We start from the raw sequence: 21,623 nt of genomic DNA on the forward strand, positions 1-21,623 counted from the left end.
ACTCGGGGGGATTTGGGGTGGCCCAAGCAGTTGCTGCTGGTTAAAGCGGGGTGACAGCAGCCTGGGGCACCACAGCACCTCCATCCTCTGGGCTGGAGGGGGCAGGGCTGGGGCTTTGCCCAGGTGTGGGGCAGAGGAAAAGGTCCCAGCCCAGGGCAGGGCTCATGGAGAGCAGCGAGAGGGGATCCCGGGCACTGCTGCACAAAGGGACCCTGCCAAGTGCCAGCCCCCAAGCCCCCACGGCCCTACCTGTCAGGTACATCTCCTCTCCCTCCGTGAACATCTGGTGGCAGCGCACACATCTGGCACAGGTGGGGTGGTAGTGCTTCCCTCCTGCCTGCACGGGCGAGCAGAGGAGCCCCTGAGCCAGGTGGGACACGGGGACCTGCCCCTGTGCCCTGTCCCCTGTCCCTGAGTGACCCTGCCCATGTCCCTGAGTGACCCTGTCCCTGTCCCCTGTCCCTGAGTGACCCTGCCCATGTCCCTGAGTGACCCTACCCCTGTCCCTATCCCTGTCCCTGTCCCTCAGTGACCCTGTCCCTGTCCCTGAGTGACCCTGCCCCTGTCCCTGTCCCTGTCCCCGAGTGACCCTGCCAGCCCTCGCTGCTCCTGCTGGCAGTGACGAGGTGACCAAGCTCTCTGGGGTGGCCTCGGAGCCCTCCACCTCCCCTGGAGATCACCGGGGGATGCTTCATCCCCGTTTGCACCCTGCGAGCCAGAGCAGGACCCTCCTGCTCTCCCCAAAACCTTCAACACAGCAGAGCCAGGGGGTCCCGGAGCAGCAGGGACAGTGGCCCTGCAAAGGTGGCACTCTGGGAGCGGCCAGGAGACTCTGCAGCCAGGCTTTGCACCAGCTCTTCCCCCACACATTTGGAGAAAAACAGCAAATTTGGCCGCCGGTGTCACAGCAGGGAAGCAGCAAAGGGAGAAGGACCCCAAAGACCTCCGTGGCCATCGCTGCCAGCTCCTGTCCCTAAAGGATCTTCCCTGCATCCCTGGGGAATCCCTGCATCCCTGGGAATTCCTGCATCCCTGGGAATTCCTGCATCCCTGGGGAATCCCTGCATCCCTGGGAATCCCTGCATCCCTGGGAATCCCTGCATCCCTGGGAACCCCTGTATACTGGGGAATCCCTGCATCCCTGGGAATCCCTGCATCCCTGGGAATTCCTGCATCCCTGGGGAATCCCTGCATCCCTGGGAATTCCTGCATCCCTGGGGAATTCCTGTATCCATGGGGAATTCCTGCATCCCTGGGGAATCCCTGTATCCATGGGATGTGCTCAGGGATGTGCCCAGGGGAGGGCTGGGGGCACCCAGAGCCCAGCATGGCAGCAGCTGCTTGGGGCTGGTCCCAGCACCCCCAGAAAGGTCCCAGCACCCCCAGAGAGGTCCCAGCACCCCCACACAGGTCCCAGCACCCCTAGACAGTCCCAGCACCCCCACACAGGTCCCAGCACCCCCAGACAGTCCCAGCACCCCCAGAAATGTCCCAGCACCTCCACACAGGTCCCAGCACCCCCACATAGGTCCCAGCACCCCCACATAGGTCCCAGCACCCCCACACAGGTCCCAGCATCCCCAGACAGGTCCCAGCACCCCCATACAGTCCCAGCACCCCCACACAGGTCCCAGCACCCCCACACAGGTCCCAGCACCCCCACACAGGTCCCCCACGGCCACCGTGCCTCGGTGGTGTCCCCAGCCCCAAGGGCTGCTGCAGCTTCCCCCTCTCCCAGCCCCTGGAGGTGCTCAGGCCGTGACGGAGCCGCTGCAGGACGGAGGCTGGCACCGTGGCACCCCCGCCCTGGCACGGCCCTGGCACGGAGCCCGGCACTCACCTCCAGCACACGGCCGCTGATGTAGCGGGCGCAGGTCTCGCACTTGATGCCGAACTGAGCGTGGTAGTCGGACTCGCAGTAGGGGATGCCATCCCTTGGGAGGGCACGGAGCGGGTGAGCGCCCGCCGAGCCCCCCGCACGCCCCAGCCCCGCGCTTGGCACTCACTTGCTGATGTACTCGCCCGTGAGGATGACCCCGCACGTCTGGCACTTGAAGCAGCTGACGTGCCACTGCTTCTCCAGCGCCAGCAGCGACTGGCCCTGCTTGATCTCCTCCTTGCAGCCGGCGCAGTCTGCGGGGGACGGGAGGGGATGTGGGCACGGCAGGGACACCCATGGGTGCTGCTGGGCCACCCCGGCTGGCTGCCAGCCCTGGCACTGCCCTCACAGCCAGAGGAAAGCCCTGCCCCGGAGGATGGGGCTGATACGAACCCCCTGCTCCTCAGGCAGCTTCGTGGGGATCATCTCGTTTTGGAAATCTGTCACCTCTGCTTGTCCCCAGCACGGGGAAGCTGCGACCGCTGAGGTTCTGCTGGCACCCAGCCACACCCTGAGCTGGGCTCCCCTCGGGGTGACAGCCAGGCCAGCTGGACAGCAGGGAGCCCTGCATCCCGGGGAATCCCTGAATTCCTGGGAATCCCTGCATCCCTGGGAGTCCCTGAATTCCTGGGGAATCCCTGCATCCCTGGGGAACTCCTGCATCCCGAGGAATCCCTGAATTCCTGGGGAATCCCTGCATCCCTGGGGAACTCCTGCATCCCTGGGGAATCCCTGCATCCCTGGGAATTCCTGCATCCCTGGGGAACTCCTGCATCCCTCCCTGTGCCACGGGGGCATCCCGAGAGAGCGGCTGGGCACTGGAATTTCTGCCCGGGGAGGGACTGGGGCCGCATCCCTGGCTGGGTTTGGAAAAGCCTGGACGTGGCACCAGCGCCAGGCTGTAGCTGACGAGGAGCTGCTGGCTCCCAGGTTGGACTCCATGAGCTCCAAGGTCCTTCCCAGCCCGGCTGGCTCCGGGATGGGCTGGGAGGGCCCCGCTGGGCTGGCAGGTGCCCAGGGCTGGGCAGTGCCCACAGAGGAAGGGCTGCGCTGGCCAGCCCCGCTCGCCCCTCTCGGCCTCCCTTCCTCCCCTGGCTCCAGGGCTGGGCAGGAAGCACACGGGGACCCCTGACCTTGGCTTGGGGACCCCTGACCTTGGCTTGGGGACCCCTGACCTTGGCTTCTCCTCGTCCTCTCCTCCCCCGGGGCTGCCTCAGGGGGTTTTCTTTAACCCCATCCCCACCACGGGGGAAGCAGGAGCAGCCAGCCCATCCCTGCCAAATCCCTGCCTGGAAGATTTCTGAGTCCTGGGAAAAAAAAGCAGTTGTGTTTTTTTTTTTCTGTTCTCTCATTCCGGTGCTGCTGGTTTGGGGTTTTGCAGGGCTGGGGTGGCAGGGAGAGGCTCGGCATCCTTCCCTAGGGAATGTGCCAGCAGCTGCCCTGCCACCCTGCTGGTGGCAGTGCCAGGGCCACCGGGGCAGGGCAGGGACAGGCTCCGTGTGCCCGCAGTGCCGTGAACAAGGCGTGGTGTCCTCAGGTAACCCCGCTGCAGCGCCGGGAAGGGGATGGGGAGGGAGAGAGGAAGGCAGGAGGGAGGCAGAGCCCGGCCCTGGGCAGCTCCGGGGGGAAATGGGGCAATTCCTGTCCTTTGGCTCAGTCCAACCCTGCCACGTCCCCTCTGTCAAGGGCTGGAGGCAGCTCGGGGGGCTCACAGGGGTCTGTCAGCACCAAGCCCACCACCAGCACGGTGACTGGGTGGCAAGGACCACGGTGACACCCAGTCCTGGCCCTGGCTGCGGGACTCTGTGTCTGGCACTGACTCCCACGGCAGGAAGGGAAGGTCCTCCCAACCTGGGGTCAAAAGTGAGGCCAAACCCGCCCTAAAGAGCTTGTCCATGCCTCCAGCTGACTTTTTGGGGTTCCCTGGGCTCACCAGGGCAAGGGGCTGAGCAGAACAAACCTTTCAAGGAACGCCAGTGCTGCGGAAGCCCCAGGAGCACTCCCAGGGCAGCCAGCTGGACACAAGGCAACCGACTGGGGGCAACCCCAGCTCCAGAACCTCCCCACGAGCCCAGACAGCGCCTGCCAGGGCGGTGGCACCTGCCCAGCTCACCCACAGAGTTTCCAAAACCAGCTGCAAGGCTGGGTGGAGCTGCAGGACAGCCCCGTCCTTCCTCCCACCCCTCGGTGACACCGGGGGCTCTGCAGGGCTGCACGGTGACCCCACAGCCTGTCCTGTGCCCCTCTCTGCGTGTCCACCACGGCTCAGCGGCCAACTTACGGCTGGGCCCGTGGATCTTGATGGGCTTGGCGCTGAGCAGGGCGTGCGAGCAGTTTTGGCAGACGCAGTCCTTCCCGCTGAACGTGACCTTGTCTCCGATGGGGAACGGCTTCCTGCGGCCAGGGACAGGCGGGGAGGGCTCAGCAGGGCCCCGGGAGCTCCACAAAGCCTTCTCCAAGGGGCCACCAGCCCGTGGTGACATCCAGCACTCACCTGCAGGTGCTGCAGACAAAGCACTTGGGGTGGTAGGTCCTGCCCAGGGCGGAGATGACCTCGCCGGTGATGAAGTCCCCACAGCTGTCACAGCGGGTCCCGTAGAGCTGCTGGTAGTCGTGGGTGCAGATGTACTCCTGGTTCTTGAAGAAAAAACCCGACTGGGCCAGGTCACAGCCGCACACTGCGGGGAGAGGAGACGCGGCCATGGCGGCAGCCCCGAGCCACCTCCTGTCCTGTGGGAGTCCAGAGCATCCTCTGGCTGCCCTGGGACCCTGGCTGGGGTCAGGAACCCCCTGGACAGAGCCCCCAGAGACACTGGATGTGATCTCTGCCCATGGAAAAGAGTTTTCAATCTTACAGGATCAATTACCAGCTCTGAGTGTTTGATATCAGTAATAATTAAGTGTGGCATGGGTGCAAAAGTAAAATTTTAGGATTCCAGATTAGGGGTCCAAAGGGGACAAGCTGGAGGAAATTGGGTGTGCCTTGTCCTTTTTCTCCTTCTTCATGCCCTCCATGTCTCACTGTGGTGTTGGCATTTTTCTGTTGGTTCAGGCTGGGGACACACTGTCCAACGTAGGTGACAGATATTGGCACGTTCTTGTAAATGCAGCCCAGGGAGTTTCTGGTATTTAATGTTTGTCACATCCCACTGAGGGCAGAGCCCCACACGCTGCCCTGCAGGACAGAGCTGGGCAGGGCAGCAGAACATGTGAGAGATAAACAGAATAAACAACCTGGAAACCAGCACAGATTAATTACAACTTCTTCTTTGGCAGCGGGGCTGACAGACAGAGACTTTCTACAATCTCAGAATCATCAATAGCTCAGATTCCGACACTCTCCAGCCTCCTGCAGGTGTCCCCGAGGGTTTCCCTTCCCTTCCCGGCCGAGATGTCGGTGCTCCCTCCCGCAAGGTGTCAGTGTTGGCTGCGGGACGGGGCCGCTCCCGCGGGGAGCCCCGGCCCCGCATCCCCGGCCCCGCACCGGAGCTCCTGTCCCGCAGCCCCGGCCCCGCACCGGAGCTCCTGTCCCGCATCCCCGGCCCCGCACCGCGCTGCCCGGGCATCCCCTCCCGGCGCCCGGCCGGGCTCAGCCCCTCCGCTGGGCACTCTCGGCTGGCAGTGCCCTGGGGACAGCGGGCAGGGGTGCTGTCCCTGCCATGTGCCCTCCCCGGACACGGACGAACAAACCCTGCTTGTTTTTCCCAAACCCTGCTTGTTTTTCCCAAACCCTGCTCGCTTTTCCCAAACCCTGCTTGCTTTTCCCAAACCCTGCTCGTTTTTCCCAAACCCTGCTCGTTTTTCCCAAACCCTGCTCGTTTTTCCCAAACCCTGCTCGTTTTTCCCAAACCCTGCTTGCTTTCCCGTAGATGTCCGGCCCTGCCCAGCCCTGCTGCGGGAAGGTGGGTGGTGCACAGCCCGTCACAGCGATCCAAGCAGACATGGCCAACCCTCAGCATCGTCTCCCTCCCACGGCCTCTCCAGCCAGAGGGGCCTGGAGAGCAGCAGAGCCTGGCAGAGGGGTGGCACAGGGTGCCCCCGGGGCTGGGCACGGTGCCCATCCGCTGTCCTGCAAGGGGACAGGGTGGGGAGGGGACACAGAGCGATGAGCACGCGCTGGCACTGCCACCTTGGTGTCTGTTTGTCCTTCTGTCCTGTCCCTGCAGCCCCGGGAGGCAGGGACAGCAGGGACAGCAGGATGCTGCTGCAGGGATGCAGCTCCTGTCCTGTGCAGCATCCCTGGGGCTGGGGTACCCAGCAGGGGAATTTGGGTCTCCCAAACAGCCCACCAGCAGCTCGGGGACAGCATCAGGAAGTGAATGCAAGATAAAATGAGGCTGCCCCGTGCCCTGCTTGCTGTGGGAGCAGCACATCCCACGGCTTCAGTCCTGTGCCAGCTCCTGGGCACACACACACCAGGGACAGGCAGCGGGGCTGGAGCCAGCCAGAGGTGACAGGAGGTGAGAGCTGCAGGGGAAGGTGAGACGGGAGGATTTCCTCTCATTATTTATTCCCCTTCACTTGGAAATCGGGCAGTGAGCCCTGCCAGGCTCTCCCTGCTGGCTCCTGCTCCCTCTGAAGCTGTCTGAGCTCTTTGTCTGGATGCTCAGCCCCTGCTGGATCCTCCGGGCCGAGCTGGGAGAGGGCAGCATGCTCAGCACGACCTGAGGGCATCCCGGGACAGATCCCCCTTCCCAAAAATCTGGGGCTGTCCCCACCACGGGGGACAGGGCTGCAGTAGGGTGGGGACAGCCCGGGGAGTGTCACCTGCAGCCAAGCCCTCTGCTCCCTGGCAGGGGATGGGGATTATGCTCAGCACAGGAAGCCTGGGAGAGCCTTTAAAAAGCCCTGGAATGGGAATTTTACAGCCTGCAGAAGCAGCTGCTGCTCCCATCAAGGAGCTGAGGAGCCCTTCAGCAGCAGCAGCAGCTCTGCACCAGGAGCTTTACAGCCCTGCAGCTCTCCCCTGCTGCTCCAGGAGGATCCAAAGAACCTCTCTGCTCCTCTCCTGCCAGCTCCAGGGCACCCAGGCTCAGCTGCATGCCATGGGCAGGTGACAGGGGTGTCACAGGGATGTCCCAGGGGTGTCACAGGGATGTCCCAGGGGTGTCACAGGGATGTGGCAGCCAGCCCCAGCTCTGTCAGGAGCTGCTTTGGGCATCTCCCCACCTCGCTGCCTCCCAGCCAGGCTGGCAGTGCCTCCTCCCCCTGCTCCTCCTCGTGCTTTAGGAGCAGCTGAAGGACACGGTGACCCCTCCCCAGACACAGACGGGCACGTTCGGGACCTGCAGGCTGCCCCAGGGCGGTGACACTGCCTCTGGCATCACCCTGGGGCTCTGCCTGCCCCGTGCCACCGGTGCCACACCACATCCCCCCTGCAGCTGCCACCCCAGCTGTGTGCCCGCCCCTCGGTGGGCCAGGCAGGTCCCCAGGGCCGCGCAGGAGCTTTTTGGGGAGCCCTGTCCTACCTTGGCAGGTGAAGCAGCGGATGTGGAAGTGGTTGCTCTGCACGCGCACGACCTCGCCCTTGCAGGTGTCCCCGCAGCGGTAGCACTGGATGGCAGAGGAGCTGCTCCCGGCCGTGTGGGGCTTCTGCTGGTAGGGAACTGCTGGCAGGAAGGAGGGACAGCAGAAGGACAGAGGGGAAGGGTCCATTAGGATCTGGGACACGGCCGGGTTGTCCCTGCACCGAGCTCAGCCGGCGGCTGTGGCATGGCCAGGGGCTGAGGGCAAGGGACAGCACCCGGGGACTCCGAGATGGGAGCCCAGCCCTCTGCATTTGGGATTTCCCTGCCCCACAAAAGAGGCTCGTGGGCCTGCAGTCCCAAACTGTGCAGGGCACCCTGTCCCTGCATGGACAACCAGGTGACAGCATCTGCTGCATCTGCTGTCCCCAGAGATCTCCCATCCCCAGAGCTGTCCTGTCCCAGAGCTCTCCCATCCCCAGAGCTGTCCCATCCCCAGAGCTCTCCTGCTGGCAGCAGCTCGGGAAGGAACTGCTGTCTTTTGGTTTTTTTTTTTGTTTTTTTTTGTTTTTTTTTTTTTTTTTTTTTTGCAGCTTCCACTTGTTTGCTTAGGAGCTGGAGGAAGGAGACATTTGTCAAGGAGCTTTCAAACATCCCAGCAATCGAGTGCCTGGCCCTGGCAGGGCTGTCACCTCCACAGCAAGGAGCAGCAGCCCAGCCCCACGGCTCCCTCCAGGGCAGGGCGGTTCTGGGGCTGCAGGGCAGGGCAGGGCAAAAACCGAATTTCTGCTGCTGGGCTTCACCTCCACTCCTCCCTCCCTCTGGGAGCAGCACGCCGGAGATGCCCAGCAGCCTCACCCCACTCTCAGAGTAAAACCCTCCCCTCCCTAGGGATCCCTCTGCTGCCTGAAGGCAATTCCCAAAGCCAGGGAGAACAGAGCAGCTCCTGCTTCCCCTGCCCCACCCCGAGTGCTGGGCAGGAGCTCCAGCCAGGCTGACACCACGCCAGGCACTGCAGGCTTTATTTGCTGTGAGATTTCCGACAGGGAGTCACAACCTGGGCAAGTCAAGCAGCAAAAAGGAGGATTTCAACAGGCCAGAGCTTTTCTGACCCCGTGCTGAGCTGCATTCCCAGGAACAAGAGAAGCAGCTGATTGAAAGGCAGCCTGTGAAGCCCCTGCAGAGCAGGGGAGAAGGGGCACAGGACAGAGGAGATCACTCACCAGAGGCTCCTCGCTCACCCAGGGGCAGATCAAGTGACAGGGAACAGAAACAGCCCATTATCGGCTTCAAAAGCCAAGCAAGGGAAGTCAAAATGACATTGAGATTGTTCCACAGTGAAATGCCATTTTCTGTGCCAAGTGCCCAGAGCCACAGGGGCTGAACCCCCTGGAGCACAGCTCCATCCCTGGAGCTGCTGGGAATGGGCTGTGAGGGAAGCTCCCAGTGCCCTCCTCAAAGCTCAGACCCCAGCCTTGACTTCCAAGAACTTCCAGGAGCTCTGGGCCTTCCCATCCCTGCAAGCCAAGAGCTCTCAGAGGCACCTGAGGCACTAAAGGACACCAAGTGCCAGCAGAGGAGTGACAAAATGGGAGCCAGGCCTGGAGCTAGCCCAGCAGAGACTAATTAGTCCAGACCTAAATCACTCCGAGGTCCCAAACAAAAGGAAGGGAGCAGGGAAGAGACGACAGCAGCTCTGGGAACAGGAATCCAGCACCCCCAGTGATGGTTACTGGTGGCAGTGGGTGCCCAGGAGCTCTGCAGCTGCCCGAGGGCACCAAGAGGATTTCCCAAGGCTGGAATAAATCAGGGATCTTCTGTGCAAGGGTCTCCAGCAGAGCAGGAGTTACAGAGCTGAACCTTCCTCCCACGCACCCACAGCTCACGCCCTGGCCCAGAACGAAGCCAAGCCCTGGGACACAGCCATGGAAATGCACAAAGCTGGGAGAGGAAAGCAGGACAGAGGCGGGGGGGAAAGCCAGGAATTCATCCACACTGAAACATTCACAATAAAGAAAGGCGGGGGGGGGGACAAAAAAAATAATAATCTGTGTCGGAACACGCAGGCATCACTTAGTGCGGGCTTCTGTCTCCAGGGAAAACTTCCTGGTGTCCATAGCAACACCTCACCAAGCCCTTGCTTGCTCTGATGGGAGGGAAGCTCAGGAAAAGGAGCTGAGGATGGGAAAGAAGCTTTCAGCCATGCTCCAGAGCTGGATCTGATCCATCACTGCTGGCTGTGCCCGTGGGGACGGGCCAGGACCCGGCTCAGGGCACCCTCAATCACCCTGGTGTCACAGTGAGCCCATGGGCACTCTGTGCCCCTTCCCCATTCCCTGTGACTCTGATCAGATCACCCTGGACCCTCCTTCCTGCCCCAACGGGGTTGGGGGAGAGCCAGGGAAGCCCACCCTGTCCAAAGTCTGTACAGACGCCTGACAATTCCTGTTCATTCTCTTTTGCCCTTGGACACCACAGAATAAAGAGAGCTGAACCAACATATCTGGGGTAAGAGCCCCTTTTGGAAATCTTTGCCATCTCCTGATACTCCTCCCCTCACAGCCTAGGACCTCTGAGCTAGCCTAGGATATTCAAGGGGCTGTGTGAGGAAGGGAACGCCACCCTCCCAAAGCTCCCTGACTTGTGCTTAACCTCCAGGCCAGGCTGGAATTTTGTCCGGGAACATTGGAGCATTGTGTGCCTGTGCTGCAGCAGCAGCTGCCCACCCCGTGGCCCCGTGCAGGAAGCATTACCCAGCCCACAGCCCCCAGCACAGGGCCAGCAAAGCTCATTACACCCAATAATCCACTAATCACCTAAGTAGCATTAGCAGCCTGGCAGGCTGGGATGCAGCAGCCGTGGAGAGGGGGTGGGAGCTGCCCGAGGAATGCCATCACCTGCCCCCAGTGTGCTCAGAGCTCTCCAGGCCCACAGTTCACGGGGTCAGGTTTTGTGGGGCTGTGCCCATGTCCTGGCTGGTTCCTGGTGGGCTCTGGCTGCAGGGAGATGCCACGGGGCTGCGTGGGCACTCGGCAGATTTCCCAGAGATCCAGATTGTTGGAGCTCCAAATGTCCCTCAGACATTTTTAGAGGTTCCAGGCCTTGGTCAGAAGCATTTGAGACCCTGGCAGGCAGCTGCAAACAGCTGTGATTTTGGGTTTGAGCATGGAATGAGTTACCAACTTTGGAGGTGGAACAAGCAGTCACAAAGGGTTAGATGGGATAGTAAAAGTAGTTGCAAAGTAGAGGGGAAAATTTTTTAGTATTGTACATGGGGGTTTTAGCACCTGTCCAGGGGGGTTTTGTACATGGGGGTCAGAAGTTCTAAGATGGAGGAAAGTGGGCTGATCCTGTTCTTCCTCCTTCTCCTTCCTCGCCTCCATGTTCTTGGTGATGTTGGCACTCACAGATTGGTTTAGAGTAGAAAAGCACTTGTTAATATAGGTAGTAGGTATTGGGGGAAAACTATAAACATGTTACACGTAATATATCATATAAAAGACAGCAGCAGCCCTGGGCGGGGGGAGAGAAGAAGAAGACACAGACAGAGAGGATGTCAGGGTGTGTATGTTCCTCTGCCCAGGCCACTGACCAAGCAGCTGCAGCCCCAGAAGAAAATCTTTTAGATAACTCACAATAAACTGCCTTGAGACCAAACAGCAAGAGGCTGCACAGTTTTTCTTTGGTAGCTCGGGTTGGAGGAGGAATTTCACCACCACACGGGACCCCAGAGCAAGGCTGGGGTTCCCACACGGGATGAAGGTGGCACCTCCGGTCAGGGATTGCTGCCCCAGGGTTGGGCAGAGGTGCCCCAGTGTGAGCCAGCAGGGGACAGCCCCAGAGCCCCCAGGAGGGCACAGGGACCTGCCCAGGGGCTGCTCCAAGCTCCCAGTCTGCAGCTGCCCCGGGCAATCCCCTCCTGGGCTTGGGCTGGGTCAAGGACCTCGCTTGGTTTCCTGTGCTCTTCCTGCAGGCAGCAGCAGGATGGGGAAATGTTGGAGCTCTGGAATGATCCGAGCACTTCAGGAGTGGAAGGATAACAGGGGTGATTCCCATCTGCCTCGGAGGGTTTGCTCACCACCAACACGAAGAGCAGGGCACAAGCTCAGAACGAGCCCCACCAGCAGCCCGGGTTCCCCCAAACCCCACAGCCCCACGTACCCGAGCAGCAGCAAAGCAGGGGCAGCTTCCCAGAGGCATTTCTGAAGATCCATCCCTCCTTCCTCACTGGGACCAGAGCAGGTGGTGCTCTTTCCCCACCCATTTCCCTCTTCCAGCCCATTTTCCTCCAGGAAAAGTCTATCAGGGAGAAGCTGCTCCAGGTGGGGTTTGGATCGTTATCCACAAGTAACTGGGAATTCCCAGCCAGCCCTGCTGCCAGCACACAGCATCTCCATGGGAAGATGGGCACGCCTGGCTTGATTAACAGTAATTAACATTTACACAATGCTGGCAGAGCCACAGGTGAGGGGCAAAGCAAAGGATTCACCCTGAGGTTAATGAGAGGCAGCGCCAGCATGGGAAACTGAGTCTGGGGGTGCCAGGGGGGGATGCAGGGACTGAGAGCTGGCACCTGCACCAAAGGGGTGCCAGCGTGGGGTGGATGCAGCCCCTGGAATGGGGAGGGAGGTGTGGCTGTCACCATGGGGTGGATCCAGCCCCTGGAATGGGGAGGGAGGTGTGGCTGTCACCATGGGGTGGATGCAGCCCCTGGAATTTGGGGGAAGGTGTGGCTGTCACCATGGGGTGGATGCAGCCCCTGCAGTGCTGGATGCTGACAGATGATGCTGGCAGGAATCTCCACACCTCCGTGGGGCTGAACTCCCTTCCCAGTGCCTCCCAGTGCTTCCCAGTGCTTCCCAGTGCCTCCCAGTGCCTCCCAGTGCTTCCCAGTAGCGAGCAGTGTCCCAGCCCATCCCCTGCAGGGTCCCTGAGGCTGGAAATCCTCTGAACCCCCTTGAGGGTGGTGGCACCAAGGAATTTCTCTGGGAGCTCTGGAGGCTCTGGAAGAGGGGAAGGAATTTCTCTGGGAGCTCTGGAGGCTCTGGAAGAGGGGAAGGAATTTCTCTGGGAGCTCTGGAGGCTCTGGAAGAGGGGAAGGAATTTCTCTGGGAGCTCTGGAGGCTCTGGAAGAGGGGAAGGAATTTCTCTGGGAGCTCTGGAGGCTCTGGAGAGGCCGGGTGAGGCGGTGGGGGTGGGACACGGCGTGCTGGGCTGGGGGCACAGAGCGAGTCCAAACTAAAAAACCTCTGCTGGGATGTGGGGACAAGGAGGGGACAGTCCAGGAGGCCGCACCCCAACTGGGGATTTGGGGTGGGATTTGGGATGCCTGGCTGGCTCCAAGGGGAGGATTTCCCCTGCAGCAGGAGCTGCACTGTGTCCCAGGGGTGCCGGGAGGAAGGGTGGCGACTCAGGGCCACGGGATGTGGGTTTCTCATCAGCAGCAGCTCCTGCCTGCTCTCCTGTTTGGCTGCAGCCATAAAAACGCCTTGGGAAGGAAGGGGAGGATGGGCTGGGAGCCAGGATGATGCCGGTCCTCGGGCAGGCACGGGAGGGCCTCAGGCTGTGACCTGTGGCAATGTGAATTAACCAGGCTGGAAAAGACCTTTGAGCCCGTGGTACCCACCCAGGGCCCTGCTGGGGAGGGGGCACTGGGGGTGCCAGCGGCACAGAGATGGGTGAGGGACCCGCTAAAGGCTCAGCCAAATCAGCCCTGAAATAAAGAAGGGAGCAGCAGTGGGTGCTCAGCCCTGGAGCTGGATCTGAGCCCTGCACGGCCGTCTCAGCACTCAGGCCACGGAGCTCCCACGGATAAAATCCATTTCCATCAAGGACCAAACACCAGATTTACCTCTGGACAAAAGATTTTTCTCTCCTGATCCTTCCCCTCAGCAAAACGCAGAAGCATCAGGTGGCTCCTCATTTAACATTGACATTTTTAAGCAGGGGAGGGCCGGGTGCTCCTGATGGGCTGGGGACAGGTCCCAGGAGCTGCTGTGGGAGCTCTGAGCCTGCAGCAGCTCCAGCTGCTCCTCCATCCTCTGCAAGCATCCCTGAGGCTGGGCCAGGGGCACTGGGGGCACTGGGGACCACCCAGAGCAGCCCCCAGGTGTGGGAACTCCAAATGTCCCTCAGACATTTTTGGAGGTTCCAGGCCTTGGTCAGAAGCATTTGAGACCCTGGCAGGCAGCTGCAAACAGCTGGGATTTTGGGTTTGAGCCATGGAATGAGTTACCAACTTTGAAGGTGGAACAAGCAGTCACAAAGGGTTAGATGGGATAGTAAAAGTAGTTGCAAAGTAGAGGGGAAATTTTTTTAGTATTGTACAGGGGGGTTTTAGCACCTGTACAGAGGGGTTTTTACTTTGTACATGGGGGTCAGAAGTTCTAAGATGGAGGAAAGTGGGCTGATCCTGTTCTTCCTCCTTCTTCTTCCTTGCCTCCATGTTCTTGGTGATGTTGGCACTCACAGATTGGTTTAGAGTAGAAAAGCACTTTGTAATATAGGTAGTAGGTATTGGGGAATAATTGTAAACGTGTTATACGTAATGTATCTTATAAAAGATAGAAAAGCACCATTTAATATAGGTAATAGGCATTGGGGAAAAACTGTAAACATGTAACATGTAATGTACCATATAAAATATAGAAAATCACCATTTAATATAGGTAATAGGCATTGGGAAAAACTGCAAACATGTCACACGTAATGTCCCATATAAAAGAGAGCAGCAGCCCTGGGTGGGAGAGAAGAAGCAGTCGGGGTCAGAGAGGATGTCAGGGTGTGTGTGTGCCTCTGCCTGAGCTCTGAGCAAACCACAGCAGCCCAAGGAGAAAATCTTTTAGATAACTTGCAATAAACTGCCTTGAGACCCAACAACAGAGACTGCTGAGCCTTTCTTTGGAGCCACGGGCTGGAGGAGAGACTTTTCCAGCACACGAGACCCCAGACCAAGCCCGGGGTTCTCTCACCTGGGCTGTTCCCAAAGCTGTCAGCCAGCTCAGGGTACCCCAGGCAGGCTCAGAGCCCCCTCCAGTCCGTGCCAGCCTCTCCTGGCTGCCAGGCAAAGCCATCTGTGCCTTACAGCCCTCCCCTGCCACGGCTCCTAATCCGCCCCTAATTAGATCAGGAGCAATTATTGCCCCCAGCTGGCTCAGGCTGGCCCCTCGCCCCGCTCTGCTGCCCCTCCCCGGGTGGCACACGGGGCACGGACGAGCCCCGGGTGCCGTGAGGATGGCACCGGGAGCTGGGGTGGCACGTGCCACCACGGCAGAGGGCACGGAGCGTGCCAGCCCCGGCACTGCAGCGGGGAGGGAGGGAGCACCAGGGCTGCAGTGAGCGTGGATGGATGCCGCAGGTGCCCAAATAGGTGCCAAGGCATCGCCAGGGCAGGGCAGGGTGGGAGCTGGGTCACACGGGGACACGCTGCGAAAAGAGACAGGAGGGAGGTCAGAAACAGCCAGAGAGAAGGGAGGGAAGGAGACAAGGAGAGAAATCAAGGGGGTAGAAGGAAAACAAAAAAAAAAAACAAGGAGAAAAATCAAGGGGGTAGAAGGAAAACAAAAAAAAAAAAACAAGGGGAAAAATCAAGGGGATAGAAGGAAAATAAAAAAAAAACAAGGAGAGAAATCAAGGGGATGGAAGGAAAACAAAAAAAATATAAGGAGAGAAATCAAGGGGATGGAAGGAAAACAAAAAAAATATAAGGAGAGAAATCAAGGGGATGGAAGGAAAACAAAAAAAAAACAAGGAGAGAAATCAAGGGGATAGAAGGAAAACAGAAAAAACAAGGAGAGAAATCAAGGGGATAGAAGGAAAACAAAGAAAAAACAAAAAAAAAAAAAAACAAGGGGAAAAATCAAGGGTTAGAAGGAAAACAGAAAAAACCAAGGAGAAGAATCAAGGGGTTAGAAGGAAAACAGAAAAAAAACAACAATAAAAAAAGCCAAGCCAGGGCCCTGCCGGCCCTGCAGAATTTGCTCCTGGCTGCGCTTGTGGAAATGATTCTCCGAGTGTGGAGGAAGCCGTGAGTGTCTCCCCGTGCTGGATGTTTGCTTCCCACGCAGGCTGGAGTGTGCCAGGGAAACCCAAAATCCCCGCCGGGCTCAGAGCCTCCCCTGCTCCCTGCAGGAACCCCCAGCCCCGCTCCAGCAGCACCCGGGGCTCTGCTGAGGGATCTGGGGTCAGCCCGGGCTGCTGGAGGCACTGACTGCTGCTGGGATTTTCCCAGGTTCCCAAGGAAAAGAGGAAAAATTGCTTTTCCAGCTCTGGGAGCTGCGGGGAGATGCTGTGAGCTGTGAGCTGTGAGCTCCCCTGGCCTGACAGGGGCTGGGCTGTGCAGGGCCAGGGAACTCCTGCACCCCAGGAGATCCAAATTCCTGTACCCCAGGAGCTCCACGGCATCCCGGGAATTCCACTGTACACCAGGAGCTCCACTGCATCCCGGGAATTCCACTGTACACCAGGAGATCCACTGCATCCCGGGAATTCCACTGTACACCAGGAATTCCACTGCACCCCAGGAATTCACCAGGAGATCCACTGCATCCCGGGAATTCCACTGCACCCCAGGAATTCCACTGCATCCCAGGAATTCCACTGCATCCCAGGAATTCTACTGCATCCCGGGAATTCCACTGCATCCCAGGAATTCCACTGCATCCCGGGAATTCCACTGTACACCAGGAATTCCACTGCATCCCAGGAATTCTACTGCATCCCGGGAATTCCACTGTACACCAGGAATTCCACTGCATCCCGGGAATTCCCCTGTACCCCAGGAATTCCCCTGTATCCCAGGAGCTCCCCTTTATCCCAAGAATTCCCCTGGCACAGCTCCTCATGGCAGCAGCATCCCTGGCCCGGCAGTGGGACACGGCTCCCACGGCTCAGCTGGGCTGCAGCAGCACCACAGAACCTCCCAGCACAGCGCTGTGCCCCCGCCCCAAACTGGGACTGACCGGGGCTCCAAACTGGGAGTGACTGGGGCTATAAACTGGGAGTGACCGGGGCTACAAACTGGGAGTGACCGGGATCCCAAACTGGGAGTGACTGGGGCTATAAACTGGGAGTGACCGGGGCTACAAACTGGGAGTGACCGGGATCACAAACTGGGAGTGATCAGGATCCCAAACTGGGACTGACCGGGATCCCAAACTGGGACTGACCGGGATCCCAAACTGGGAGTGACCACAGCTCCAAACTGGGACTGACCAGGATCACAAACTGGGATTGACCGGGGTCCCAAACTGGGAGTGACTGGGATCCCAGACTGGGACTGACCGGGGCTCCAAACTGGGACTGACCGGGATCCCAAACTGGGAGTGATCACAGCTCCAAACTGGGACTGACCGAGGCTACAAACTGGGACTGACTGGGGCCCCAGACTGGGACTGACCAGGACCCCAAACTAGGAGTGACCACAGCCCCAGACTGGGATTGACCAGGGCTCCAAACTGGGAGTGACCGGGGCTCAAGACTGGGAGTGACTGAGACCCCAAACTGGGAGTGACTGGGATCCCAGACTAGGAGTGACTGGGGCTCCAAACTGGGACTGACTGGGGCTCCAGACTGGGAGTGACCACAGCCCCAAACTGGGACTGACCAGGACCCCAAACTGGGAGTGATGGGACCCCCAGACTGAAACTGGGAGTGCCAGCACAGCTGTCCCCAGGTGCCACAGGGCTGGTGGCAGGTCCTGTGCTGGGTGGGTCCCCAGAAGGGCTGTGAGCAGCCCCCTGGGCCACTTTCCCGGGCAGGAACGTGGACGCTGCACCTCTGCAATCCCCTCCTCTGGAAATCCCTGGCAGGGCTCAGCTGGGCCAGCCCCGAGCTGAAACCCTGCTCTGACACCAGGCCAGGCTCAAGCAGGAGCCCAGCGATGGGGGAGCTGCCCCAGTGGGGACAGGTGGCACCAGGGTGGCACAAAGCCAGCACCAGGGTGGCCAGGGGCACGGCAGGAGCGCCGACACCTTCCTCCCCTCACCTCCCACCCACGCTGCAGCAGCTCCTGCAGCCCTGCAGATGTGCAGCTCACCCCGGCAGCAGCGTCTGGGGCTGCAGGAAGGGTCACTGCAGGCGGCTGAAGATGGGATTTCCTCCTCACATCTGGGACAGCTTAAAAACCCTGGCCTGAGCTGCTGTGGATGCAAACAAACGGGGCAGGAGCGAGGGGCGTGAGGAGGGGCTGGGCTGGAACGGGGACACAGCACCCCGGGACAGGGATCTGGGGGAGCACAAACCCCTCTGAGCAGCCAGGCTGACCCGTGGCCGGCTTGGTGGCCCTCTGTGGACCCCAGGGGCAGCAGGACCGGCTGTGGCCACTCTGGAGGACACCACACCACGGCCAGTGTCCGGCCAAGCCCTCGGGAGCAGCTTCCCTGTGCCCAGGGGACAGTGCCAGCCCCAAATCCCCCGTGCTGCAGAGCAGGAACACCTGGAAGGTTTCTCCACATCCCCTCCTGCACTCTGCTCACCCTGTGGCCAGGGGGGTGGGATTTGGGGCAGCCTGGGCTAGGGGAAGGTGTCCCTGTCCACGGCAGGGGGTGGAACAAGGTGGTTTTTTAGCATCCCTTCCAACCCAAAGCACTCAGGGCTGCTGTGACATCCCCCACTGCGTCCCACCCTCCGAGCGTGGGGCCAAAGCTGAGCTGGCACTGCCTGCAGGAGCTGTGGGCCACCCCAGCCTCCCTCCTGCTCCCCTGGCAGGGTGGTCCCGAGGGACACGGCCCCTCGCAGCCAGGCGCTGGCCAAGGTCCCTCTCCTCCCCTGCATTTGGCTGCTGAGCTGTGGCAAGGGGGGAGCCCCAGCCAGCTCAGGCAGCCAGAGCAGGAGGGGTGGGCTTGCCTGAGGCTTGGACCCAGCCCCAGCCCACGGGATGCTATTTCCAGCTCCAGCTGGGCTGGACAGGTTTTGGGGGGTCCACGCAAGGGGCTACACTTGGCTCCTAAAGCTGAGGGATGTGTGGAGTAGAAGAATCTAAACTGGAGGTCCTGGCCAAAAGCTGCAAAGCCTGAGCTCATCACTTTATTTCCTGCTGAGCAGGGGCCATGCTCGGTGCTGGGACACAGCCCTGGCTGTGTGGGAGTGCAGGGAGCCCGGGGGATTGTCCCCTGCCAAAGCCACCCACGCCAGTCTGGAGCACCGGGCACCCATCGCGGCTGAAAACCCCTAAAAACCCCACAGAGAAAGCAGCAAAGGGCCTTTCTGAGGAAGAAAAAGGCCCAGGAGCTGTCAGACAGTGGCATCTTCTGCTGGGCACCGTGGAGGCAGTGCCAGGGTGGCCCGGACAGGAGGTGACACAATGGAAACATTCATTGCTGCTCACATGAACGCCCGGAGACAGGCAGGACAGAAAGGAGATTATTCCTGGCTGCTGCAGCAGGGATTTGCCGTGTGCTGCCGCTGTGTTTTGTGTTTGCAGCTTCCCGTGTGGAAATGCTCTTTCCCTTTCACCTCCACCCACCAGCCCCGTGGATTTCGGGGCCGTTTCCCAAACATATGGCGCGTCCATCAGAGACATAAAGGCTGCTATATTTAAAACCTCACAAAAGAAAAGCCAGGAGCTGACATTTTTAAACTAGGGCAGCGTCTGAGAGAGGGAGAAGTGTGGGGATTTGGGAGTTTCTCTGCCAGATCAGAGCAGCAGCCCCGTGGGATGAAGGCAGAGCCAGGCTGGCACCTCGCCACCTTGCAGCAGACTGTTGCTTCCAGAGTCTGGGAGCACTTTTGGGAGAGGATCCCAAAAAGTCTGTCCCTGCCTGCACCCCGCAGCTTCCGAGGAGCCTGAGCCAGCACATCCCTGCCCTGCTGGCCGGGCTGGGTGTCCAGCTGAGCCTTGGCGAGGTGGAGCTGCACAGCAGAGTGCACTGAGCTCCTTCCTCTGCTTTCCCCTCATTAGAAATGGAAATTCGTCTAGCTAAATGAAAATGAAAAAATAAAATATTTATTTTGCAATCCAATTCTATCTAGCCAGCCACAAGGAAAGGACAGAGCCGAGCCTGGGGTCGGCCCTGGGTGTGCCACAAGGAGTCAGCCTCAGCAGAGGTTTCCTCTGTGCCCACCCCTCCATCCTGGCACGAATGGTTTTTATAGGGAAAATTCCGCCTGAAGCCAAGATTTCAGCAATCAGTCTTTTATTCCATTCAGAGTCTATAGGTTAATAAGATTTTCTTTTTTGGTGAGGAAGAACAGTTCAGTGTCAGGAGTTGGTGAATCCCTTGATGAAGTTTACGGGAACGCTGCATTCACATGGATCTGCCCGAGGATTTCTGTAATATTAATCTGGGGTCGTTTATGTGATGATCAGCGCCTGGGGTCCCCCATCTCTCCAGCCATGGCCCATCCCCATCTCCTGGCCAGCCACATCCTTTTACGTATAAATCAGGTTTCAACACACACCAGGTTTCTCTGCGAGGCTGGGGGGGGAGTCCTAATACAAACGTGTACTCTCCAACAAATATTCAATATCACATATATTATATTAGAAATTGCATGAATTATATCTACTACACACAACACCCTGGGGGGATGAGACCTTCCCGAATTCCCCTGCTAATCTCCCTCTGTGTGCCCAGCATGGTTTATCTGCCAGGGAGACAAACCCTCGCCTGGTGTGTAAAACCAGAGGCTCCTCCAGGTCTCGTCTCCAGGCTGGAGCTGCTTTCTCCCGTTCTGCAGAGCGCAGAGCAATCCCTCGTTTTATTTTAAACCCTATTCCTGTCGGCATTGTAACTCCAACCTGGGAGGCTGCGTCATAGCCAGGGAATGAGGGGTGGTGGATTTGCTATTTTTAACTCTTTCTACTCCTGGGAGCCAGCTGAAATCAAATCCCCAGCCAGAGGCACTGTGTGGATATGAATGCAACAAAAAGGGAATTTGGGCTGGGGGCGGGTGACAGCTGGCAAAGCAAGCCCTGGCGTCACCGAGGGGACAATGTCCCCAGAAATAGGCTGCAGGGCAGGGATATTTGTTACCGAGCCCTCTCAATGCCACCAGCACCAGAGCAGCAGCCCCCAGCCAGTCCCATTCCAGGGGATGAGTTACAGCTCAGGGCTGGGGGCAAAACTCCGGCAGGAGCTTCCCTGGCTGGCTCCAAATTCCTCCAAGTGCTCTTAGAGCCCGGGAGGGGCTCGTGGAACAGCTGGGACCTCTGTCAGGGCACGGCCACGTCCCCTGGGAGCCCTCCTGGGCCAAACTCCCTGCAAATTATGGGGTGGGAAGAGGCAAAATCCATTCCCCTAACACAGAGCGACCCCAAAACCGGAGCAGAGCCCTCAGAGGGGAAGAGAAAATCCATTTCTGTACTCCCCTAACACAGAGCGACCCCAAAACCGGAGCAGAGCCCTCAGAGGGGTAGAGATGAAATCCACTCTTGCAGTCCCCAAACAAAGAGCAACCCCAAAAACAATGCAAGCCATCCGGGGAGAATCTGCTGATAATGAGCTGTTAATTGTCACTGCAGGGCTGATAAGAGCTGGAACATCCCCCTGGGAGATGCTCCGCCCAGAGGGAGGAGCCAAGCATTCCTACCTGGATATAATCTGGGTTTTGGGGACATCAGATTCAGCTTTTCTGCTGATTCCCAAGAGGAACAGCTGGAGTTTTCCACGGGACATTCAGAGGAAAGCTACACCCGAGATCACTGCTCCGACAGAACCCCAGCTGCCACTCCAGGAGCACTGCAGCCACAATTCCCATTTGTTTTTTTCCCCTTTTCCTAATAAATTGTATTTCTGACTTGGAGTCTCTCACTGGTTTTCCTTTTCAAACCAAACCACTGGAGCTTGCACATCCCCAGACATCTGCCCCAGGCAAGCAGCAGGGCACACACGCACCAGCAAATTTGGCAACTTGATGCGAGTTAAATGTGCATTTAATTGAGATTTATAGGGGAACTTGCAGTAGCAATTGATTATCAAAATCAGATTATTTATGAAGGTTTAGCAGCTATACAGGAGATTAATGCTGGTTGCAGAATAAATCCTCAGTAAATGTATGTTTCCCCAGTAATCAGCTAATAACACATCAACCTAATTATCTCCTGAAAGGGGTATCCAGCAATCCTGACACCCACTGCAAGGAGATATTGTCATCTGCAAATCGCCACCAGAAAGCCACAAGCAGCTCTGCCTCCACACCCACAGGGATCCCTGTGCTGCAGCAGCTCCTCTGTTTTCCTCAACTAGTGTTTGCTCATAAAAAAAATATTTATTGAAGGTTTTATTGGCATGTTTCTGGCAGCCATGAAACTGTGCCCTGCACCCCAGCTCTATCCTGAG

At 58.9% G+C, this 21,623-nt stretch overlaps 1 protein-coding gene across 1 annotated transcript in view; it reads right to left on the minus strand.

Moving 5' to 3' along the window:
• Positions 1-21,623, minus strand: part of ABLIM3 (actin binding LIM protein family member 3) — a 48,676-nt gene that overhangs the window by 11,926 nt on the left and 15,127 nt on the right. Inside the window, exons 2-7 of the mRNA XM_077786644.1 lie at positions 7,348-7,485; positions 4,374-4,557; positions 4,161-4,273; positions 2,007-2,133; positions 1,841-1,934; positions 250-337 (exon numbers count right to left, since the gene is read on the minus strand). Coding sequence (XP_077642770.1) covers positions 250-337; positions 1,841-1,934; positions 2,007-2,133; positions 4,161-4,273; positions 4,374-4,557; positions 7,348-7,485 — 744 coding nt within the window. The remainder of the gene's footprint in view (positions 1-249; positions 338-1,840; positions 1,935-2,006; positions 2,134-4,160; positions 4,274-4,373; positions 4,558-7,347; positions 7,486-21,623) is intronic.

Source organism: Lonchura striata, chromosome 15, assembly GCF_046129695.1.
Source record: "Lonchura striata isolate bLonStr1 chromosome 15, bLonStr1.mat, whole genome shotgun sequence".
NCBI classification, from domain to species: Eukaryota; Metazoa; Chordata; class Aves; order Passeriformes; family Estrildidae; genus Lonchura; species Lonchura striata.